The 19898-nt window shown below is 41.6% G+C and overlaps 1 protein-coding gene across 4 annotated transcripts in view; it reads left to right on the top strand.

The window, feature by feature from the left end:
• Nucleotides 1-19898, top strand: part of ARHGAP24 (Rho GTPase activating protein 24) — a 204312-nt gene that overhangs the window by 72352 nt on the left and 112062 nt on the right. For all 4 annotated transcript variants that reach the window (XM_048942899.1, XM_048942900.1, XM_048942897.1 and 1 more), the window contains exon 2: nt 3402-3601. In XM_048942899.1, coding sequence (XP_048798856.1) covers nt 3422-3601 — 180 coding nt within the window. In that variant the 5' untranslated portion in view covers nt 3402-3421. The remainder of the gene's footprint in view (nt 1-3401; nt 3602-19898) is intronic.

Below are 19898 nucleotides of genomic sequence, written 5' to 3'. Positions count from 1 at the left end.
CTTGGGTCTGTATAAGTAAACTGCATACTTAGAAAAGTTTGTATGCTGAATTCAACCTAGGTACTGAAGTATTATATTTGACCATGAGCTCAACGTCTTGGCAAAAGTACTGGCTCCTTCTTTTTGGGACCAATCCCCAAATGCACTGAGAATTGATGTCTTTCCATTGGCTTCGCTGGACTGTGGATCAGGCCTTCTCTAATCTGATACAGCTTTCATGATTTTGTCTGGCTGAAGAATTAATCATGTAGGCCTTGGAAGTGAATTATTTCAAGCAAAGTATCTTCAGCCTATCCCTGATAAGACAAACATAAGAATGGGAAATTCTCAGCCAGATGTTTGTGATTAGGGCTGCTACTGCCAGTAGCACAAAAGACGCTCAGATGTCTCAGGAAGCCTACTGGATATAAGTATAATGTGCGTTCCAAAGGTGTTTGGAGAGCCACTGGCAAGTGCATGGCTGCAGCTTTTGAATTAAGTACAAGGCAGGAATGTTTCAAAATCTGTCCTTGCTGTAACAGAACTTGAGAGACTCTCCTTGCAGCGTAAAAATGGTTGCTAAGCAGTAGTGGAATGTCAACTCTTTGAGTATTTTTTTTTTTTAACCTCTTTGGATGTGTTTTCCTTTTGTGCACAACTGATGAATAGTGCCTGGCTTGAAGTGCCCTGATAGGAAGAAGTAGGACAATCTTTTGCTGCTTGCAGCAGCTGCTCACAAATGTGTCCCATGTTGCCTCAGAGATACAGGTGTCTTCAGATGTAGTGCAGGATAACTGCTGACAGTGTTTTCACTCAACAGTATTAAAAAGTTTTTATTCAGGCAGACCAAACACAGAAGAATCAAAAGGAAATTCTGTGCTTGGAGGCAGAGCTCTCTACCTGAAAGAAGCTGAGAACCTTAAACTTAGACACTTTGCTTATGCAGCTCAGGGGAAATAAGCAGAAAGGAACCCAAAATTAGACATTGCTTGGAAAACTAGCTATATCTTATTTAAGCGTTGAAACACTGAAACCCAGTTGTATATAGCACCCTTGTGACGTAAAGACTTTTATGATTTTTGGCACACAAACGTGTGTACATTTAGATGGCAGATATTGTACAGCAAAAAATGAGTCTGCTGTTGATGGAAAATCTGAGCCTTTTGCAGGATATCTCTCAATGCCCCTGGTGCAGAGAAGTAAATTCTGTGCAGACTTGGGGTGTTTCCCAACAGGAGAGAAAGGGAAGCAGAATTGTGTAAGGCCAGAGGAGGTGGTTGGGGCCAGCGCTCTGGAGCTTCTCACCTTGATTTGTTTGGGTCCAGATCGACCTTGGCCTGCAAAGATACAGCGTGTGGTTGGATGGCAAGGGTGGAATGGGTTACTGGAAGGGAAAGCTGGTGCAATTTTGTGTGCTGTAAATGTGTTCTCTAGGCCATGAGAAATTTCAGAGAGAATAAGATCATACAGCAAACCAGGGTTTCCTGCCAAATGTATCTTGTTACAGTCCTGTGACTATTCAATGTAACTGGATTTGTTGTGTTTTAATGACTTTTCCAACAATTTCCTGGCAAAGGGCTGAGATTCAGTGGGAGCTGCCCAATTCCATGTTTCAAGTATCAAGTGAGCAGTAGCTGAGAAGAAATGCTTGCCTGCTGTTTGTGCACAGCACCAGCACAGCCTTTCTGCTTGGAGCATGGGGAATGGTGGTACTGATACTGATCTTTGAGCCAGTGCAGTGAGCAGGGCTGAGGCTGGAATGTTCCTTGTATTTTAATTTGCTCTCTCAATGTTCAGGCAAGCCTGAGAATGTTGCTCACAGCCAGCCAGGAGTGAATGGATTGTGTAGGATTTCTTTGACTCTGATCATTACTTAAGCTGGAGGCTGGCCAAGTCTATAGAGTTTACTCTGGCAGAAAGTGCAAGTTGCATTTCCTGCTCGGAAGATGAGCATGAGGAATATGCTCATTCAGTGCTTGAAAATGTATGACTTTCTGCCTCATCTCATGAGAGTGAGAGGGCTTGGAGTACATTGGTATAATTCCACACTTTGTCATATGTTATTTACATACTGTTTGCACCTTGTTGTTCTCTGTGTTGGTGCCAGCACCCTGATATTACTGCAATTTATTTTTATGATCTTGGTGTTGAAGCAGCTGTAAAAACAACTAGTGAAAGTGAGCCAGCTGCTGGAATTTCTGATTCAGTCTGGTCAGTAGTAGGCAGATTCTGAAAGGAAAGGAGAGATGGAAAACAACAAATAAACTTAATTTCATGTCTAAATATAATAATGTGTAACAAAAATGTGTTGGGTGGCTGGAACTAGCTACTGAAGAGAATAATTTCACTGATAAAAGAAATAATATGGTTGTTTGTATGGAAAGTGTCGAAGTATAGCATATCACATTAGTTTAACAGAAATCTTACTCCCACATGTGAGAACTTAGTGCTTGTAGAAAGTTGTCTGTCTTGCACCTCATCTGTTTTAGTATTACGGAAATACTTTGGTATATTTTATCAACAAGGAGATACACATCAATTAACACTGCTTGTCTAGCTAAAATACAAATACTTAGCTCATGTACAAGTGTCAGTACTAGTGCAATGTGTTTGTGGAATGAAACAAAAACCTTTCACCCAAGTGGTAAGTTGGTTGTAACTTTGGTCAGGCTCCTGTTTGTCTGGGGGACCTGGTTTCCTTAACAAGGCACTAAGACAAGTAATTACCTAAAATTTTCTTTTAGTTCTGTTTGGAGGCTGGCCTAAGTGGCAGCAATAGGTCAAGCTGGCTTGGGTTTGTTTTTTTTTTTTTTTTGCAGGGATGCAGCAAGGAGCAACATGTAGTCCAAGATGATCATTTCGGTAGTGCTAGGATAATGATTGGGCTTGGTGATCTTAGAGGTCTTTTCCATTCTAAATGATTCTATGATTCTAATCTGTGATAAATTCCAGTTAGGGGGATTGGTTATGTGATGGGATATCTAACTATTTACTGTCCACCATACCTGGAGATTAACTTCATTACTTTACTTTAAAAAAAAAAAAAAAGAAGCTGGATTATCTGGTAAAGATACGTCAGATAATGGTGAATGAGGTGTGGGTAGTAGGAATCATCCTGCCTTCTTTAGTATGAAGTTGTACCGTCAGTTCATTGCTTCTTACTGCCCATAATCCAGCAGTACTAACTTTGAGAAGAAAGCTGATGTCTTCCTCAGTGCTAAAGAAGATATCTTGCACTAGCTGAAAAAATCTTCTGTCTCTTTTCTGTTTTTTTTTTTGTAACAACTAATTTCATCATTATTGCATTCTCTTGTAGCTGGGTAGTACTCGCTCAGCTGGAGGATGCCAAAAACCTGTCGAAAACGAACAGGTTACTTCTTGACTTGTGATCTGACTTCTTTCCCTTTTCCTCTTCTGGGCAGGAGAGTTGCTCAGACCCAGTATGGACGAACACAATGGCTCTGTGGAGATGCCCCCAGCAAGCCAAGGGCGGCATGGCACCATCAAGTGTGGATGGCTGCGAAAGCAAGGAGGCTTCGTTAAGACCTGGCACACACGCTGGTTTGTTCTCAAAGGGGACCAGCTTTATTATTTCAAAGATGAAGATGAAATCAAGCCACTGGTAAGTGACAGTCCTAAGTTAACATAAGTGGAGTTGTCATATTTTAAGAAACCTCTCCTTCTCTTTGTCTCCATAAAACTTGAGGTTTTGTGAATTTGTGAATGCAGAACCGAGTCAGGCCTTGGCAGTTGCAGGATTCCCCATATGATCTCTGAAGTTTCTTTTTCCTGGTCAGGTTTTCTCATTATAGCATTTTTAAAGGGAAGTAGTCCAAATGAAGCTCGAGTGGCAAAAATCAGTATGATATACTTACCTGAGGCATAGGGATAAGCTGTATTTTTTAAAGGTATTGGCTGTTTTTTTACTATTTAAAATATTGGAGTATTTCTACTTTCTGTCTTTACAGATAGGAAATCCCCTAAGACTGTAGCCTAGATGCCTTGCCATCTGTAGTGTAGATTAGACTTCTGTTTGCTGCCTGGTTCTGTTGTGGTAATTTACTGCTCCTTAATGTTCATCTACTTTCTTACTTATTTAGCTTTTTGACAGGCATGCTTTAGGGCTGTCTATCTCTAGAGTGCCATAAGAACAGAGTAAATAACTTTTGCCTCTTAGCTCAGGGCAAGTCTGAACCCCTCTGATAATACATTGAGAAATCTTGTGCTAGCACCTTCAGCAGTGTGGTAGTTGATCATCCCCATCTGTGACTTTAGAAAATGCTCTGTGAATTATGAGTGTGATATATATATTCAAACACCTGCACAGTCATATCTTTGTTTATTCATTTTTGATGGTTTACGTTTATGAGGATTTTAACAATTGAGAGATGTAGAATTTGTTAATCCAGCTTCCTCTATGGTATAGGCCACAGCAGTTTTGTCAAGCTTATGGTGTGCATAATGCTGCACATGTTAAGAAAATGTTCAGTCTTGAGGTAATTGTTCCCAAAGAAAGTACTTGTTTATGCTGCTTTCAGAGCATCATTTTCATGTGACAGCCTTGGTAACTGTTTCCTCTTAAAACACTGCCAGACAGCATAGGTTAACTAAATCATCTATGGTGTTTTTACATGTTATACATTAGTGCAAATGTTTTATGAGGTAATTAATTTTTTGGAAGTGAATGTATCTCTTATAATTCTGATAATCAAGAAAATTATCATCTGATAATCAGTCATCAAAACAAAAGTGTTTGAGCCAGCCTGGGTTTTGGGAAGTACAGCTCTTCTCCCTAGCACTTGGCATCTGGCAGCATGGTTGCATATGAGGATGTCGTTGCTTTTTTGAGAGGTGACACAATGCTGTACTGCATGGAGCATTTTACAGCCCTATGGAGCACAATTTTTTAATCTCTTTGCCATTACTTCAGAAGATGCTATCACTTTGCTGCATCCCTTTTGCAAGATGGAGATGGATATTCTGATCTTCTGATTTCAATGATAAGTTTGATAGTGGTTGATATCATTAGGTAAGAGTTTGCCTGAGTTTACAACGGAAGTGTGAAGTAGTTTATGAAGATGCCCACAGATAAAAAGGTTTGTTTCTGGTAGGCTTGGAATATGAATGGGCCAACTCAAATACAATTTGAGACACTGACTAAATGCTATGAGTATTGGTTGCTGAAATACATCCAAGCTTAATACCATGTATGGAAGTGCTTTTTCCCTCTAAGTAAATAGAAGGATCTGTTGTGTTCAATTCAGTAAGAAAATTACTATGACCTTCTAGGAGCCCTGGTGTGCTTTCAGTGGAGACATAAAGAGAAGATGTCAATGATAGGATCAATTTCCAGTGTCTGAAGATATTGTTAGGAGGTAGAGAGCAGCATTATGTCAATATTATACTGCAGCATACTATTGGATTTGTGTTCAGGACAAGTAATGGTTTATTTGTTACTAGATATGATTAATTTAGGCAATAATGTAATAGAAAAGGGAAGAGAGTTCATGAGGTGTATGGGTTTTTTTATTTTCCCCCAAACTGAATTGAAATTAGTATTTTGGTTTTTGGCTGGTTGTGCTTGGAAGCAGACACAGGGCTATGGTTCCTCATCTTGAGAAACACACTGTGCATTTATAGAAAGTAGGAGAACTTGAGCAGGAGTAGGCAGTGAGCCAGTGAGTTTATCTTCCTAGTCCTAATGTGAATGTGGGAAATTCAGATTACAGCTTATGGTTCTGAAGTATCTACTGAATTCACACCAGTCTGCACTGTGTTTGGGACTTGGGTTTTGTCCAGTCTGTACTAAAAACTACACAGTGATGTTTGTATGTTTGGAAGTGATGGAGATGTGAATGGAACTGAATTTGAGGAAAAATGAGATGTCAGATTTTAATCTAAGATTGACTGTATGACAGGAGTTAACAGAATAAATACCATTGGTTTATATCTAAACTATCAGTAAATACTCTTGACTTTCCATAACATGCTGTTAGTATTACAAGCAGCTGCAACAATTACTGGAGTATGTGTGTACATTGACTAGCACTTTGGTATCAGTTTCTTATAGGCTTCAATTTAACTGTGAGGTAAGCTCTCTGCCAACCTGTATCAGCTGCCTACAGGCACACAGTGCTTGTGCAAGAAAGCAGAGGGAAAAGAATACACAGCTATTATAGTCAAAGTCGGTGACTTTTCATTTGTTCCCTATTATCATCAAACACGATTTCACCCTTGAAATATTTTAGTGATAAGAACAGCAGTTGTCTTTTGCTCTGAAATCTGTGAAATATCTTGGAGAATCTGACTAAGATGGCAGAACTTTTCAGAAAATGCAGGTGTGGATAGTAATAGATATAGTTGCAGGAGACAAAAGAAAGAGGTGAGCAAGCCCATAACATGTGAAGACATCATATTTCTGATTATTCCGTGTTATTTTTGCCTCTTGGAGAGGATATAGGATTTTTGCCTTGGTGATTTTTACCTGCTGCCTCTGGTAGTCACTTTATTCCTGACTGCCTGTTACGTTTTAGAAAGCCACTATTAAGCTAGATCTAAAGGTCAGCTATCCAGCTTGACATGTGGCTGGCTGAAAAAAAAATCAGCATTTAGTATCCTCCATAGTACAGATGTTATGTGCAGCTAGTGAAAACATATATCTCGCTTTCCCCTCTGCCCATGGTTAACTTCTCTGGTTTGTGAATAGCAGCAAGGAGTTTCCAGATGTTACCTTCTTGTTGTAGCTCTCAGTCTTACTTGAAGTGAGTTTCTAGAAGCAAACCTGTATGGATGGAGTATCACTGATGTCTAAATGAGTAAGAATAGACAAGTTTGGTCTAGACAGCATTTGTGGCTTAGGCACCTGTTTAGTTGCTAGTCTACAACAGTAGCCTGCATGTTTATGGACTCAAATTTGAGGTGTGAAGAGAGCTTAAAGATCTTCAAAATGACTTCCAGGAAAAACTTGGTGTAGGCCTTAAAATTGATGTTAATCTTATTCAGCTTATATACCATCTTGAACTACTTGGCCTGTAGTTTTTGTCCTCTAGATAAAAAGAGGTGGAGTCACTGTCCCTGGAGGTGTTCAAGAGCCATGGAGATGTGGCGCTGAGGGACATGGTTAGTGGGCATGGTGAGATGGAATTGGTGATCTTAGCAGTCTTTTCCAACCTTAATGATTCTGTGATTTTGTGAGTCAGTCTTTAATTGAAACTGAGTAACTGTCTGCTGGAATCTTAAGTACAGGTAACCACCATCTGTAAGGGAAAGATTCTCTCTGATGTACAAACAGAATACTTTAAAGTACTGCTTTCCAGCAAAGTATGTGCTTTTCATCTAATCCAATTTGTGTGGAGGAAAGAAAAAATGGCAGTGTATTCCATTTAGTGGCATTAATAGGAAGCAGCCAACAAATTTCAGTTGGATTTTTTTAAAGCTTTCAGTGAATGTATTGAGTAGAAATTAATACAATAATTACAGGAATCTAAAATGAGTCTGCCCAAAAGGGAAACCTGTGAGTACTGGATATGATGAAAGATTGAACATCATGCTTTTTTTACAAGTAAAAAAGGAATAGGTAACATTTCTAAGCATATGGGAAATCTTAATTGTACATGCATTTTAAAATGGCATTGCAAGAAATGACTATGTGCTTGTTATCTAGAGGATTTCCAGTAAGGAAAAGGAGAGTTTTACTTATCATAATCCTTGTCAATGGAAATGCACAGGAACCAGCTTTTGTGTGAATGTGAAGAGCAGCACAGCAGGCAGAACAATTCTCCATAGATACTGCATGAAGCGTAGCTGCAGCTCCTCTGGTTGTGACGGGGGAGGATGATGTGCAGCAACACCTCTACATGCTTGGTTGGCTTTGTGTGCCTCACTCAAAGACCTCCTACTATCTCTTAAGGAGTAACTAAACACATGGATGGAATGCAAGGAGATCCAGTTGAATCCTACATGAGGCTTTTAAAAAAAAAAAAAAGTCAGGTGACCTAGTGTTCTGCAAGAGTATGGTCAGCTGCCAGCATGCATGTAACATGCTCTGAAGCAGTTCTTACCAAAGACTGCCAGTTGGCTTTGCTGCATTTTACCTAAAATAGGAAGTAACGAACATGCAAGGGGCTCCACTTTCAGATGTCTGAGTAGGTCTTATTTTAAAAGGCTCTGCCTCTACTCCATTGTGCTCTGCCCATGAACAACTTGCTTCTGGATATGTCTGCACTGCAGGTTGCAGCAGAGCAGCTGCTAGTTTTGGGCTCCGTGCAGCCCCCACCTGCTTGTTCTTCCTATGCCATTGCCGTTCTGTTGTCTGGAACACAAACTCTCCCATATTTTCCTTTTCCTTCACTGCTTTCAGATTTGCAGAGAGGTACTGCTCATTTCAGCTTTGTATGCGTCACGCAAACTTGAAACAGATTTTTGTGTTAGCCATGTGTTCCTGATGATTTTTCCTTTGAAACACTTAGCTGAAGGAAGAGAAGCTTCTATGTAACACATCTTTCTATTTAGGGCAAGTGCATTTTTTTCCTTTCGCGTCATTCTTGGTCTCCAGTGATCATACGATCCCTCAAGTTTTAAATCAAGAAATTAACTTCTTAACACTATGACTGAATGAGTTTCAGATTAGAAGAGTTGCATTCTATGTGATCTGAGTGGCAGAATCTCCTATATTCCTGTGCTTGTTTTCTGCTTGGGAAAAAACCAGGTGTGACCTGGCGTGGTAGCTGGTAAAACGATCTGAACAGTCATTCCTTTCACACTGCAAATGGACATATTGGCTGTTTAATGTTGAAAGTGAAGTGAGAGCTCCAAAACTGCTTGGGGTCGGTCTTTTAATGTGTTTTCTGGGAATGGCTTCACAGGTTTATTACTATAGCAGGCTCTTGGAACTTTGGCAGTGAAACTTTTGGAACGCAGAGGTGGCTATTGAAGGATAAGTCTTAGCAGAGAGTAGAGAGTTCTGCTACTTCTAATACCTGTCTCCACTGAAGTTTGTAGGTCTCTTATTGTTGCAGATTTCAGCAGTTTATTTGGCCACATGCTTCTTTTCACCACAGTGACTTGAATCAGTGCAATTAAAGGTGTAATGTGTTCTTGTCAGTAGATACTCATGGGAATTTTGTACAAAAGAGTTTAGTGTGGTAAGACTGTGTTTTGAAACCAGGGCATTTCTGATGCCATGACTGTTATTTGGGAAAGGTTTTTCTCACATCTGCAAGATTGAATTTCTGTACTTGGCCTGAGACAAATATCCACAAACCCATTCACTGAGGTGCTCAGCTCGGAGGTGATCAGATTCCAGCTTTAATCCCTCTGCTTATTTCAGACCAAAAATGTGGAGCTAAACTTTCAGTAGTTGTTCTTTGTTCTATTTTATTACTTCTAAAATCTCCTGAGGCCTTGGGTTTGGCCCAATAGGAGTCTTAAATACTTTAACAGAGAGAAAAAGGTGTCTCATTCAGCAGTAAGCCCCGTGTTAATTAGAGGAGTGTCACTAATAAGTGCTGTACAGAGGTACATATTCTGTGGCAAATTCAGACAGTTCTACTGAGTGCTTTGCCCTAAATGGTGCTGAGAGATATTCACTTCGTCCTTGAAGATGTTTTATTAGGGTTGAGTGTAATGCAAGGAGCATTCAGTCCTGTACTTTGTATAGAACTTTTGTTTACTCCGTTACCTAAAACCTGGTGAGTACTTCTCCTTCATCAGCCTTCTCTGTGCATGTTAGCTTTTAGCATATTTTTGCTGTTCCAATAAAATTGTGAAAGTCAGGAGAATAATGAAAAGATGAGTCTGTCTGCTTGTGTGAGCACTGCAGCTCCGGTTCCTTTTCCACAGCCATTTGGGGAACCAGGAACCAACTACATGTTTCCAAACTTTTGTATCTTTACTCAATCCAAGCTGGGAAATTAGTTTTTAGGAAGTACTTTTAGAATAGAAAAAAAAACGAATGCCCCTGTGGTAACAATGGAGAATGATAGCACCACTGACCCATGTGTGTATTCAGAGCTAAAGCTCCCAAGTGTGCTACCATGTGTTGTACAAACTGTGCAGTTAGCCTTAGTTGGCAGCTGTTGCTAGGTTAGAAAAGAGAGGCACTTGAATAATATGTAAACTAGCCAACTGCCTCATTTCAGTTCTTAATGGCCAACGTGTCTGTTTATCCCAAATTTTCACTGCACTGCCCCAACTATTCTTTCTTGCAATAGGGTGTGAAATCTTATGAGTTCTGAAGCAAAATTAAATCTTTGTGCTTCAGTATGTTTCATAGGCAAGCTGGGGCCAAGCTGCTCTTCCCTACTGGGGTCAGGTTTGAGGGAGCTGGCCTGTCTGTAATTGCTTCTCTAGTCTTGCGTGTACCATCTTGGCCCCTGCTTTTTTAGCCTCTGCCAAGTGGCAGGGTCTGCAGCAGAAGGAGAAGGGAGTTTTCCTTTCCACTTCACTCTGTTTCCTGCTGGGTGACAAGTGCTCTTCTGGTGACTGCTAAGGAGTGTGTATTTAACAGGCTGATGGGGTTGCATGGAGAGGAATAAGGAGGGCTCATGACTTCTGCTGGTTAAAAGTACACCTGAGCTTAGGCTGTGGTCATTGTTGCTGATTATCTTCTTAACACCAACTTCTCTTCTGAAAAACGGCTGGTCTGAATTGCTAATTGTGCCAGTGGTTATTGCAAGCTCCCATACAGTGCATGCCTTCTGTTGTTCATTAGGACACCAGTGATCTGCTCTAGAAGTTTCAGCTGCTAGGAGGAGAGGAGCAGAAGAAGCTACGTGTTCTTGACTAAGGAGGTCACTTAAGATAATGACTCGTAATGTGCTTTGAAGCCTGCCTGATCAGATTCAGGGAATTTGGTCAGATCCAAACCTGGAGCTGGTGTAGTTAGCTTCTAACTTAGTGAGCTCAAGATGTGCAGAAGATTAATTTGTGCTACTATCTAATGCAAGTCATATTTCAAGGAATTCTAGGTACTTGCTCATTTTCTCACAGCTGTTGCTGTAGTAACCAAGGACTGATTCTAGAGAACTTTTTAGTAGCATTTTTTCACATCCTCTGATCTCAGACTTGTGCAGCTGGGATGTGTAAATGCTCTTCTGTCTGTATGTGATGAAAAGTGAGCTGGATCCTATGCAAACTCAAAGACATTAAAACCATGGATCAAGGCACACTGTATAACATCTATGCTGTGGGGGGAAGAAAGTGCTTCCTGAAAGTGTTGCTTCTTACGTCCTTTAGGTTGCCAAATGCTACCCTTACTTGCTTGGACACATTTCAAATCCCTTCATACAGAACAAATTCCTGAGAATGGCCATTGCAGGTGGTGTTTGTGTTGGCAGCCTCAGAACGGGGGCTGAGGGCTGAATGCTAACAGAAACAGCTAAAATTAATGTCCAGTGCTGGAGGGACATCCTTTTTAGCAGACTTAGAGCACAAAAGTTGAACTAACAAAAGCGCTCTCTGTTAGTGCTTGGGCTGCAGAATAAAACTCATTAAAATCCTTCATTGCCTCTGCAACTGCCCACAAAGGGCTCCTGCTCTGAGTAATTGTGCAGCGTCTCCAAGAAAAAGCAAATGCTTCTAACTTCTGAATAATGACCACAAGTGATTAAGTAGTACTGAGGACTTCCATAGACGCAGGCATGAGTTTTGGAAGCCCACCAATGTGAACTGAGCATGATTGCAGTGTGTTTGTCAGGCAGGTGATGGAAAACAGACATAAGTCTGTGATTTAAGTAACAGGCTGATGCTTCATTAGGCTGATGTATGGGCATTTACTAGAGCAGGCTATGGATCTCAGAAGACTCATCTGTGACCACTCAGCTGTGCTGGCTTTCATCTGTAGGTTGTGATTCAGCTCTGTCTTCTCAACTCCCCTTCAGCAAGGTGCAAAAGAAGTGAGGGGAGAAGTGAGGTTCATCTAAAGCTCTTAATTTCCTTTAAACGGAGATGTGTGAATTTCTGTATGCTACCAAAACTCTTCTGTCCTCAGTTCCATTGCCAGCAATGGGAAGCTATGTGGGAGTGAGCCTTAGCAAGATGCATGTAATAGCAAACTGCTGAAGTGAATTCTCATACCAACAACCATACCAAGTTAGTCTGGAAGAAGTCAAGCATTAGATTTCATTCACAGTCTAGGCAATAAAACATTTGTCGTATTTAAAAAGTCTCATATCAACAGATCTTTTTCCTTTTGCTTCCTGAGTTTGATTGTTATTCCAGGTGTCTTAATTTTCTTTCTGTATTTATATAATGTCATTTATATAACTGGTGCTATCTGATTAAAAAGAGGTACTACCATGACTGAAAAATAAAACATACAGAGCCTCTGTGTGTCAGCCTTTCTGATTTACTGAAGTTTTTGGCTTATTTTCTGGTCAATTGCCTCATTTTTGCTTAAGTTACCCTGAGCTGGGGTGAGGGGTACAAGGTGCAATAAATCTTCAGCGGTTTATAATGCGACAGTAAGAAGAAATGTTTACAGTGTGTTATCTTCCTGCTGGCTTGTACCAGGGCAAGAGTGAATCCCACCTTTTTGTAAGGTGAGGAATTGGGATGCTCTCAGCCAGATGCAGCTGGGGTTCACATACCTTGTGCTGAGGAGATGTGGACTTTTTCCCCATCAGAACAATACCAAATCTTATTATGCAGCACTTCTTCCAACGACAATGTTAGGGTTTTAGAATCAGTGCATTGTGGTCCTTTGAGTTAGGTGATGTCTCTCATGGATGTGTTGGATTGCAAGGAATGGATTTCACCTGATTTCAAAAATGTCTGTGCAGGGCAGCAATTGTTTTAACCTATTTAGGGTAATGGCTGAACAGTGACTCTTTTGATGTCCCTTTTCTTCACTGGGAAGTTGTTCTCTTCTCTGTCAACAGGTTACATTTACTGCTCTGAGTTCCCCAAGGGCTGGTTTTATGTCTAAATCAGAGTTCAGTATTGTGAGGTAAGCCAATTAAGCTATTCAGATGGCATCAAGCAAACACAAAGTAGGAAAACAAAGATGCCCACTCTTGGCTTATGCTAACAATACTGCTGTATTCTTGCACTGTCTTGATATGATGATTTGCTAAGTAAATGCTGATGCTAAATGAAGTAGTATTTCCTGTGAAGTATTAAATTAAGCAGAATGAAGGTCTTCTAGGTTAAGTTGTTGCAGCTTTTCACGTTCTGACAGCATTGGGACTTCTGTTACTTCTATGCTGATGAAAATACTGATGTGACGTTCAAAGTATTTGTTTACTGCTGCTCTTACAAGCAGGGAGAAGTTGGAGAGGGGTTATGTGTGCCTGCAGAGTACTGTTTTGTTCCAATGTGGAGCCTAAATGTTTTGCTGTGGGCGTTTGGAGGCAAGTGTAAGCACTGGGGCATTGGGAAGCAGGGTGAATTGGTAGAGAGGCCTGAATTAGAAACATTGGTACTGTAGAGTTTAAAAAAAAAAAAAAAAAAGGGGGGGGGGAGGAGGAAGGAAGAGCACAAAATGAGTGGCTGGTGAGTAGGATAGGGATTTCAGAGGTGGGAAGAGACAGAGCTGAACTTGGAGGACCTAAGGAGCTGTGAAGATGTTTGTTAATCTGTTAACTGCCATGCTTCACATCCTCTGTTTTCTTCAGAGGTGAATTATTTTCTTGTGTTATTCTGTCTTGCTCAGCTTGTGAGACACAACCTACATCTACAAACAGCATTAAATTCAGTGTTTGCCTTGCAGAATTTTTTTCATAAAAAACTGTAGCCACTATTGTTTTTTAAACCTTAGGCAGTTTGCAGTGGAACTCAGGAAGATCTGCTCTGCGGATAGCACAGGGACAAAGCGGCTTTCTTGCAGAGTGCTCTCCAAGTCTCAGCGTGTAGATGCTTTTAGGTTGGTGTTGGACAATAGAACAAAAACTAGGCAACAAAATGCCGAAGGATTTCTGAGATGTTACAACAGTACATATGATTCTTATTCATCAGTGGTGATGCCAGCAACCGAACAAGAAGCTGCTGGAGAATGAAAATAGCTAAAGGCAAATAAAAAGAAAAAAAATCAACTATTCTTCTGTGAACTGTGTCCAGCAGATCCCCTGTGTGCCACAAACATTTAGGAAGAGCATAATGGCTTTTTGTATAGGGTGGATGCTATCTAGAGAAAAATTGTTCCACGTGACATTCCTCTGTGTGTGTAGTCAGTGAAAAGGTGGAGTAGCAGATGTGGCTGCTGACTGTCTGCACAGATGACTTGGGAGCTGTGTGCCCAGCAGCAGTGTGTGGCAGTCCTGAACAAAAAGCTGTGGCCATCTGCTTTGCAAGAGCTGACTGTAAGAATGCATACAGGTAGGTGACCTCCTTGTCTCACCTGACCCAAAGGTGACATTGCGTTAAGGAATTGTTTAGTGACCTAAACCATTTCAGGAGATCTCCTTATTGGTGCAGTTATCTCTGAAATTTGGAAACCCTGCCTGTGAGGACTGCTGATGCAGAGCTCTAGGGTTGCAGCTGTGTCACCTGGAGAAGGGAGAGCATTATTGCCTGCCCTTCTCTTGTGAGGTTTAGAAGAGAGGGGAAGGAACTGTTGGAAAGAGATGTAGAGATGGCTTTGGTGTGCTTGGGATTGGGGCAGCAGTGAAGCTGAGCTGGAGGTGGGACAAGAAAAGATAGTCTTTTGGCAAGCCTCTCAAAAAGAAGAGCTAACACTTAAAAGATTCTTTAAAAAGAAAATGTTGAAGGTGATGATGTAATTTAATGCAACTAAGTTCAAGATGAATCTTTTGACTTTCTATGTGAAGTGTAGGATTGCAAGATGCTTTGAAGCTCCCAGCACACACCCTGCTTTCCAGATGAATTCAGTGCATTTTTGTGGGCTCTCACCAAGAAAACCAGAGTTTCTGTGGTAAGACATTTGAGGTGCAGAACCTGGAAAAGATCTGAAAACTTAGTGCAGTTTTGGGCAGCACGAAGAGAATGGGGGTGAATGCCCCATCCTCAGAGGCTTTCAAAGTCTGGGCAGCCTTGTCTGGTGGGTGGCAACTAGCCCACAGCAGGGAGTTGAGACTGAGTGGGATTTAAGGTCATTTTTAACCTGATCCATTCTGTGCTTCTACAATTCTGTGCTTTAGTCTTGCTGGTTTGCAGTGAAAGCAAAGGAGATGCCTAAGCTGTGAGGCTATTGGATGAGTACATGTACAGGCTTCTCACATGCGTGTCATGACTGTTGGGATGAAAAAGTGCTTGACAGTGTCTAGGGGACTGTAGACTAAGAAACTGGAGGTGCTGACAGCAGTGTGAATCTGAAGGCAAGCAGGGAAAGGCGACCTGAGGAAGTCTTAGGCCTACTGCTGCTGTGTGCAAATGAGAAACATAAGCACAGCCCAGAGGTGTTGTGAGAAATACATAGTTCTTTGCTTTCCCTGAGAGACAACTGACCTTCCATCATTTCACCAACTCTAGGCACAGTTTTCTTAAATGCATTATACTCATTTTCTGAATGTATTTAAATACCTTATTCTGTGTCTTGTAGAATAGCTAACATTTTTAGTTTCTTTCTCTGAGTGGCGATGAATTGTTTAAAAAGAAAAAGCTGCAGTCACTTTCATTTTAGGCTACTTCATTCGCAGTAGCGATTGTTACATTAGTGAAAAGTACCTTAAGCCCCCTTACAGGAGCAGACCCTGGGTTTTTAATTTATTTAAAATGAAAAAGTTGGTCACGGATGGATATGTACTGCTCTGGGCTCCTGGCAGCAAGGCATGGCTTAGGACAGACCATGGTGTTCCTTGCCAAGTGGGGAACCAGCAGCATGTCCTCAGGGCTCCCCAGGTGGGTGCCTGGGAATGTCCTGCCTGGCACAAAAACAGAGTAAGTTCTGAACAGCAGCTTCACTTGTTATGTTGGGTGACATAAAAAAGGCTGTAATGACTGAGATCAGTCCCCCAGCAGGAGTGTGTACCAGGCAGAGTGCTCATGATGAAGTAGCAGAAATCTGGGGATTTCTGCTAATACTTTTCCCTTTTTCAAGGAACTTGGGAGCAAAAAGGGCACAGCTTGGGTTGTATTGATGTGGAGATGGAGTCTACATGAGGCATGTCAACCTAGCTGGCTGTGCACCAGTGAAGGAGCTGTGGCAAGAGCAGCAGGTGCAGAGCTGAGTGCAGGTGACAATAGTTATGTATGGGAAGGTACAAGTACTTGTTTGCCTTCCCAGCTCTTTTTCCTCAGCTGTGCAAAGTCTAGCTCCTTGCCCTACCATGGGTAAGCAGTGTAGCTACTGTGCAGCTCCCTTCCTGAGGTGCTCTCAAGGTAGAGGGATCTGTTTTCCAAAAATATTAGATAATAGGCAGTTATGAGCTTCTAAATCTGCTTGGTGGTGGAGGACTAAGACCACGGGTGTGCACAGGATGCAAAAGCTTTGCAATCTTCTGTGGGCAGAGACTGAGTATCCCAAAAGGAAAAGCTGATGTTGGCAATTTTGAGATGTTTTCCAATTATCCACAGTTAGTTTTGGATAAACAGTGAGGAGCACAATGTGATTGTAAGCTGGTAGAGATATTGTTTTGAATAGAGTTTTTAAAAAGAAGATTAAACTATTTTGAAAATGCCTATCTGTAAGTTGTGCCAGCGATGTCTCAGATTGGATCTTCTGTAGAAGACTGTAGAATGAATTTTGCAATGAAAAAAGGGCATTAAGCTTCCTGTGACAGCAGAGGATCAAGGGCAATGTGTCATAGTGGGAGAGACTGCACGCAAACTGCCATTATTCATTGCTGTCTGACTTTTATCATCCATGCTCACAGCAGTAGAAGTGGCCTTCATAAAAAGCTCCTTCCAAACACAGATCTGAATACAGTTGGAGCTTGGCTGTGCTTAATGGTGCTATAAAGAAGCACGGGCATTGCTTTTGCTGTGGTCAGTAGGTGTGTGAAGGCATGTCAGAAGGGGGAAATGGGTATGCTGTGGCTGTGCTTAGGGATAACACTGTTTGCTGAAGCAGAGTATCTGGGAGCTGTGCTGTAGCTGCTGGATGTGATATGAGGAGAGCTGTAATCATCTTAAGGACAAGTAAAATTGTATCTACTTATTCCTAAATTATACTTATTCCTAAATTAACAGTAAATGGAATAACAGGGAGCAGATAGTACAGATATGAAGTATTTGTGTGTAGGTCATTTAATGTGTTTCTTAAGACTTAGCTCTAGGAGAGGATGAACACAGCCAAGTAAGCTGGATAGCTAAGGAAAATTGGTGAGGTAGTGCCAGATCCTTGCCTTTGCCACAAAAGTATTCTCACCTTCCAGCGTTTGCAGAACCTTTAGAGGTATGTGTGATTGGATGCTTGCAGTAATGAGTTTCTTGTAGCCAGTGTGGAAGGTGGGCAGCTTCACAAAGACTTCCCTCTCAATGCAAGGTGAGGGTGACAAGCTGATAACTGGGTCTGGTCCTTGTAATCTCGGGTAATCGCTTGATCTTGTCAGGAGGGAGTTCTTGTGCATTAACTAATCATGATACCAGGTCAGCAGTGGGTGGCTGAGGGAAGCAGCACTTGGAGCATAAGATAGAGAACACTTCACTAAATAATGATAATGCTGTAATAATTCCTGTTAGGGTTGCTGAGCAGTTAAGTGATAATTGGTTTTGTCTACAGCTTGCCCCTTGCACACTGCTCTGTGTTGTGGTGGGCTTTTTAATGATGGCTTTCTTTTCCTGTTTGAAGGGAATTTCCACGCTATAGGTGGTCTGTGTCTATTAAAAAGGCTCATAGTGGTGACTTTTGTCTCCCTTCCCTTTATTTACTTGGATCTGGTACAAGTGCTTCATGGTTCCTCAAGTAACATAATGAAAAACTCACAGGAGAGCCTCGTTAGTATTTAAATGACGATAATTGAGTTCTCTTTAGCCTATTAGTACTTAAGAATAGCCTCCTTTAAGTCCATTACCTCGGGGATGAAAGCAGTATTTGCAGCCGAGCGAGCAGTGTGTACAACACCCTTGCTGCTACAGGGAGGCTTTGCTAGTTCTCTGCCAGGCAATTGCTTGTGTGGTGGATGCAGGCTGAATGACCTCAAGCTGCGTTCTTGAAATCCTCTTTGCTCCTCAGCTGTCAGTCGGAAAATGTTTCCATAATAGACTTTCTTGCTCAAGCAGTCGGCAATGTGGGAATGTGACAGAAGTGAGGAATGAAGCCCACTGGGGCCCAGTTGTTGGAGCCAGATCTTTGAGGTCCCTTCCAACCCAAGCCATTCTATGACTTTAGCTCCAAGCCCTGGCAGACTTATGCTTGGCACACCTAGGAGAAATGGCTGTAGCACAGCCATGCACAGCAAAGCTGCATCCTGGAGGAGGGCAGGATTGGCAATTGGACTGGGGCTCTTCCGCTTTCATAGCTGCAGCCAAGGGCAGCTGTCAGGCTTTGCTGTCCCAGTGGGCGGTTGGATGCCAAATAGCTCTGTAGTTAGCTGCAGGAGCTGGATCTGGTTACCCAGGTGCAACGCAGGTAGTAAAGCACATAAAATTGGCTGCACGGGGTTCAATTTGAAGTGACTTCCGAAGTGTTTTGATGTTGCCAAGACTGGCCCAATCTAAACTTTGAACACTTCCCTATTGTCCTACTTTGATATCCACTGCCTGCTTGTCATAGAATCACTAAGGTTGCAAAGACCACTAAGATGATCCAATCCAAGCTAATAATCCACCCCTACCTTGCCCACTGACCTCGTCCCTCTGTGCCTCACCTCCACAGTTCCTAAGTACTTCCAGGGATGGTGACTTCACCACCTCCTTGGGCTGTCTGTGCTGGTGCATCACCACTCTTTCTAAGAATAAACGTTTCATAATATCCAACCTGAACCTCCCCTGGTACAACGTGAGGCTGCTAGTGCTTATCCTATCAAATGTCCCTTTATTGTATATTCATTGCACAGGAAACATTGCACGGTGGTGACCTGGACAGGCTGATGCTCACATGGTACCAATAATAATGCACAGCAGAAACCTAAAAATCTTGCTAGTGTCTGTACATAAGCCTGTGCCCCACCCTTGAGGCTGTTTCCATTTAATAATAGAGACAAGAATTTCATGAGGTGGATGGTGGCTGTCACTTGTTTGATTGGCAGATTTAAAGGCCTCTTGGCCAACTATGTCTTGAATATTTGTTACCAAGCAGCTGTGTCAGTTAAAATGCATTGAAACTCAGCCAGCAGGGCTGCATACCAAGCATCACATAGGAATGCTTGACACTTTGGTTTTCCTAGATGATAAATTAATTTGTTTGGAAGTCGTTTCTTTATTCTTAGCTCTTCTTAGTGCTTTTTAAATCTTTGCATAGATGGGAACACAAGCCTTTATCTTCCATTCAGCAGGGGAGGTTACTGAATTGCAGCGCAAATGTGCATTTGAAGAAGAACATCTACTTGATCCCCTTGAGGAGAATAATATCTTAGCAGTTCATCTTCATCTCTTCCTTAGGGGGGAAGAAAGAAGGCTTACAGTGAAGTGATCATGGATAGAAACTCTTCTTAAGGCTCTCAGCATTGGAATAGTTTCATAACGTGCTCTCAGTGTGTGTTGAGTCTGGTTGCATTGAGTGAGTTGTCTGGCTGCTTTTATGTATTGGTGATGCTGATGTAGAAATTACAATTGCAATAGGTAACTAATGAGGGAAGTCCCCAAGTTATAAATATGAGATGACAATTGTCAGAATGGGTGCTAACATTTTTACAATATAATTTGATCAACGTAACAGATATAGTAGCAGCCTTGAATGGGGTGCATTTGTGAACAAGATAATTTAACTCAGCAAATATGTTCACATAAATGTTTTAAAATGAAAGACAAGATAAATCTGTCTAGAGCCCACATGCTGTAGAGCTGCCAAGCCTGCCACCTGTTTAAGATTTTAATGACCTGTTCTTTATTTAACAGAAAAAGTCAAATTAATGCTGTCATTA

The sequence above is a fragment of the Lagopus muta genome, chromosome 4 (assembly GCF_023343835.1).
Source record: "Lagopus muta isolate bLagMut1 chromosome 4, bLagMut1 primary, whole genome shotgun sequence".
Classification (NCBI taxonomy): Eukaryota; Metazoa; Chordata; class Aves; order Galliformes; family Phasianidae; genus Lagopus; species Lagopus muta.
Note: the sequence above shows the minus strand (reverse complement) of the source record. Positions and strands in the feature narration are given on the sequence as shown.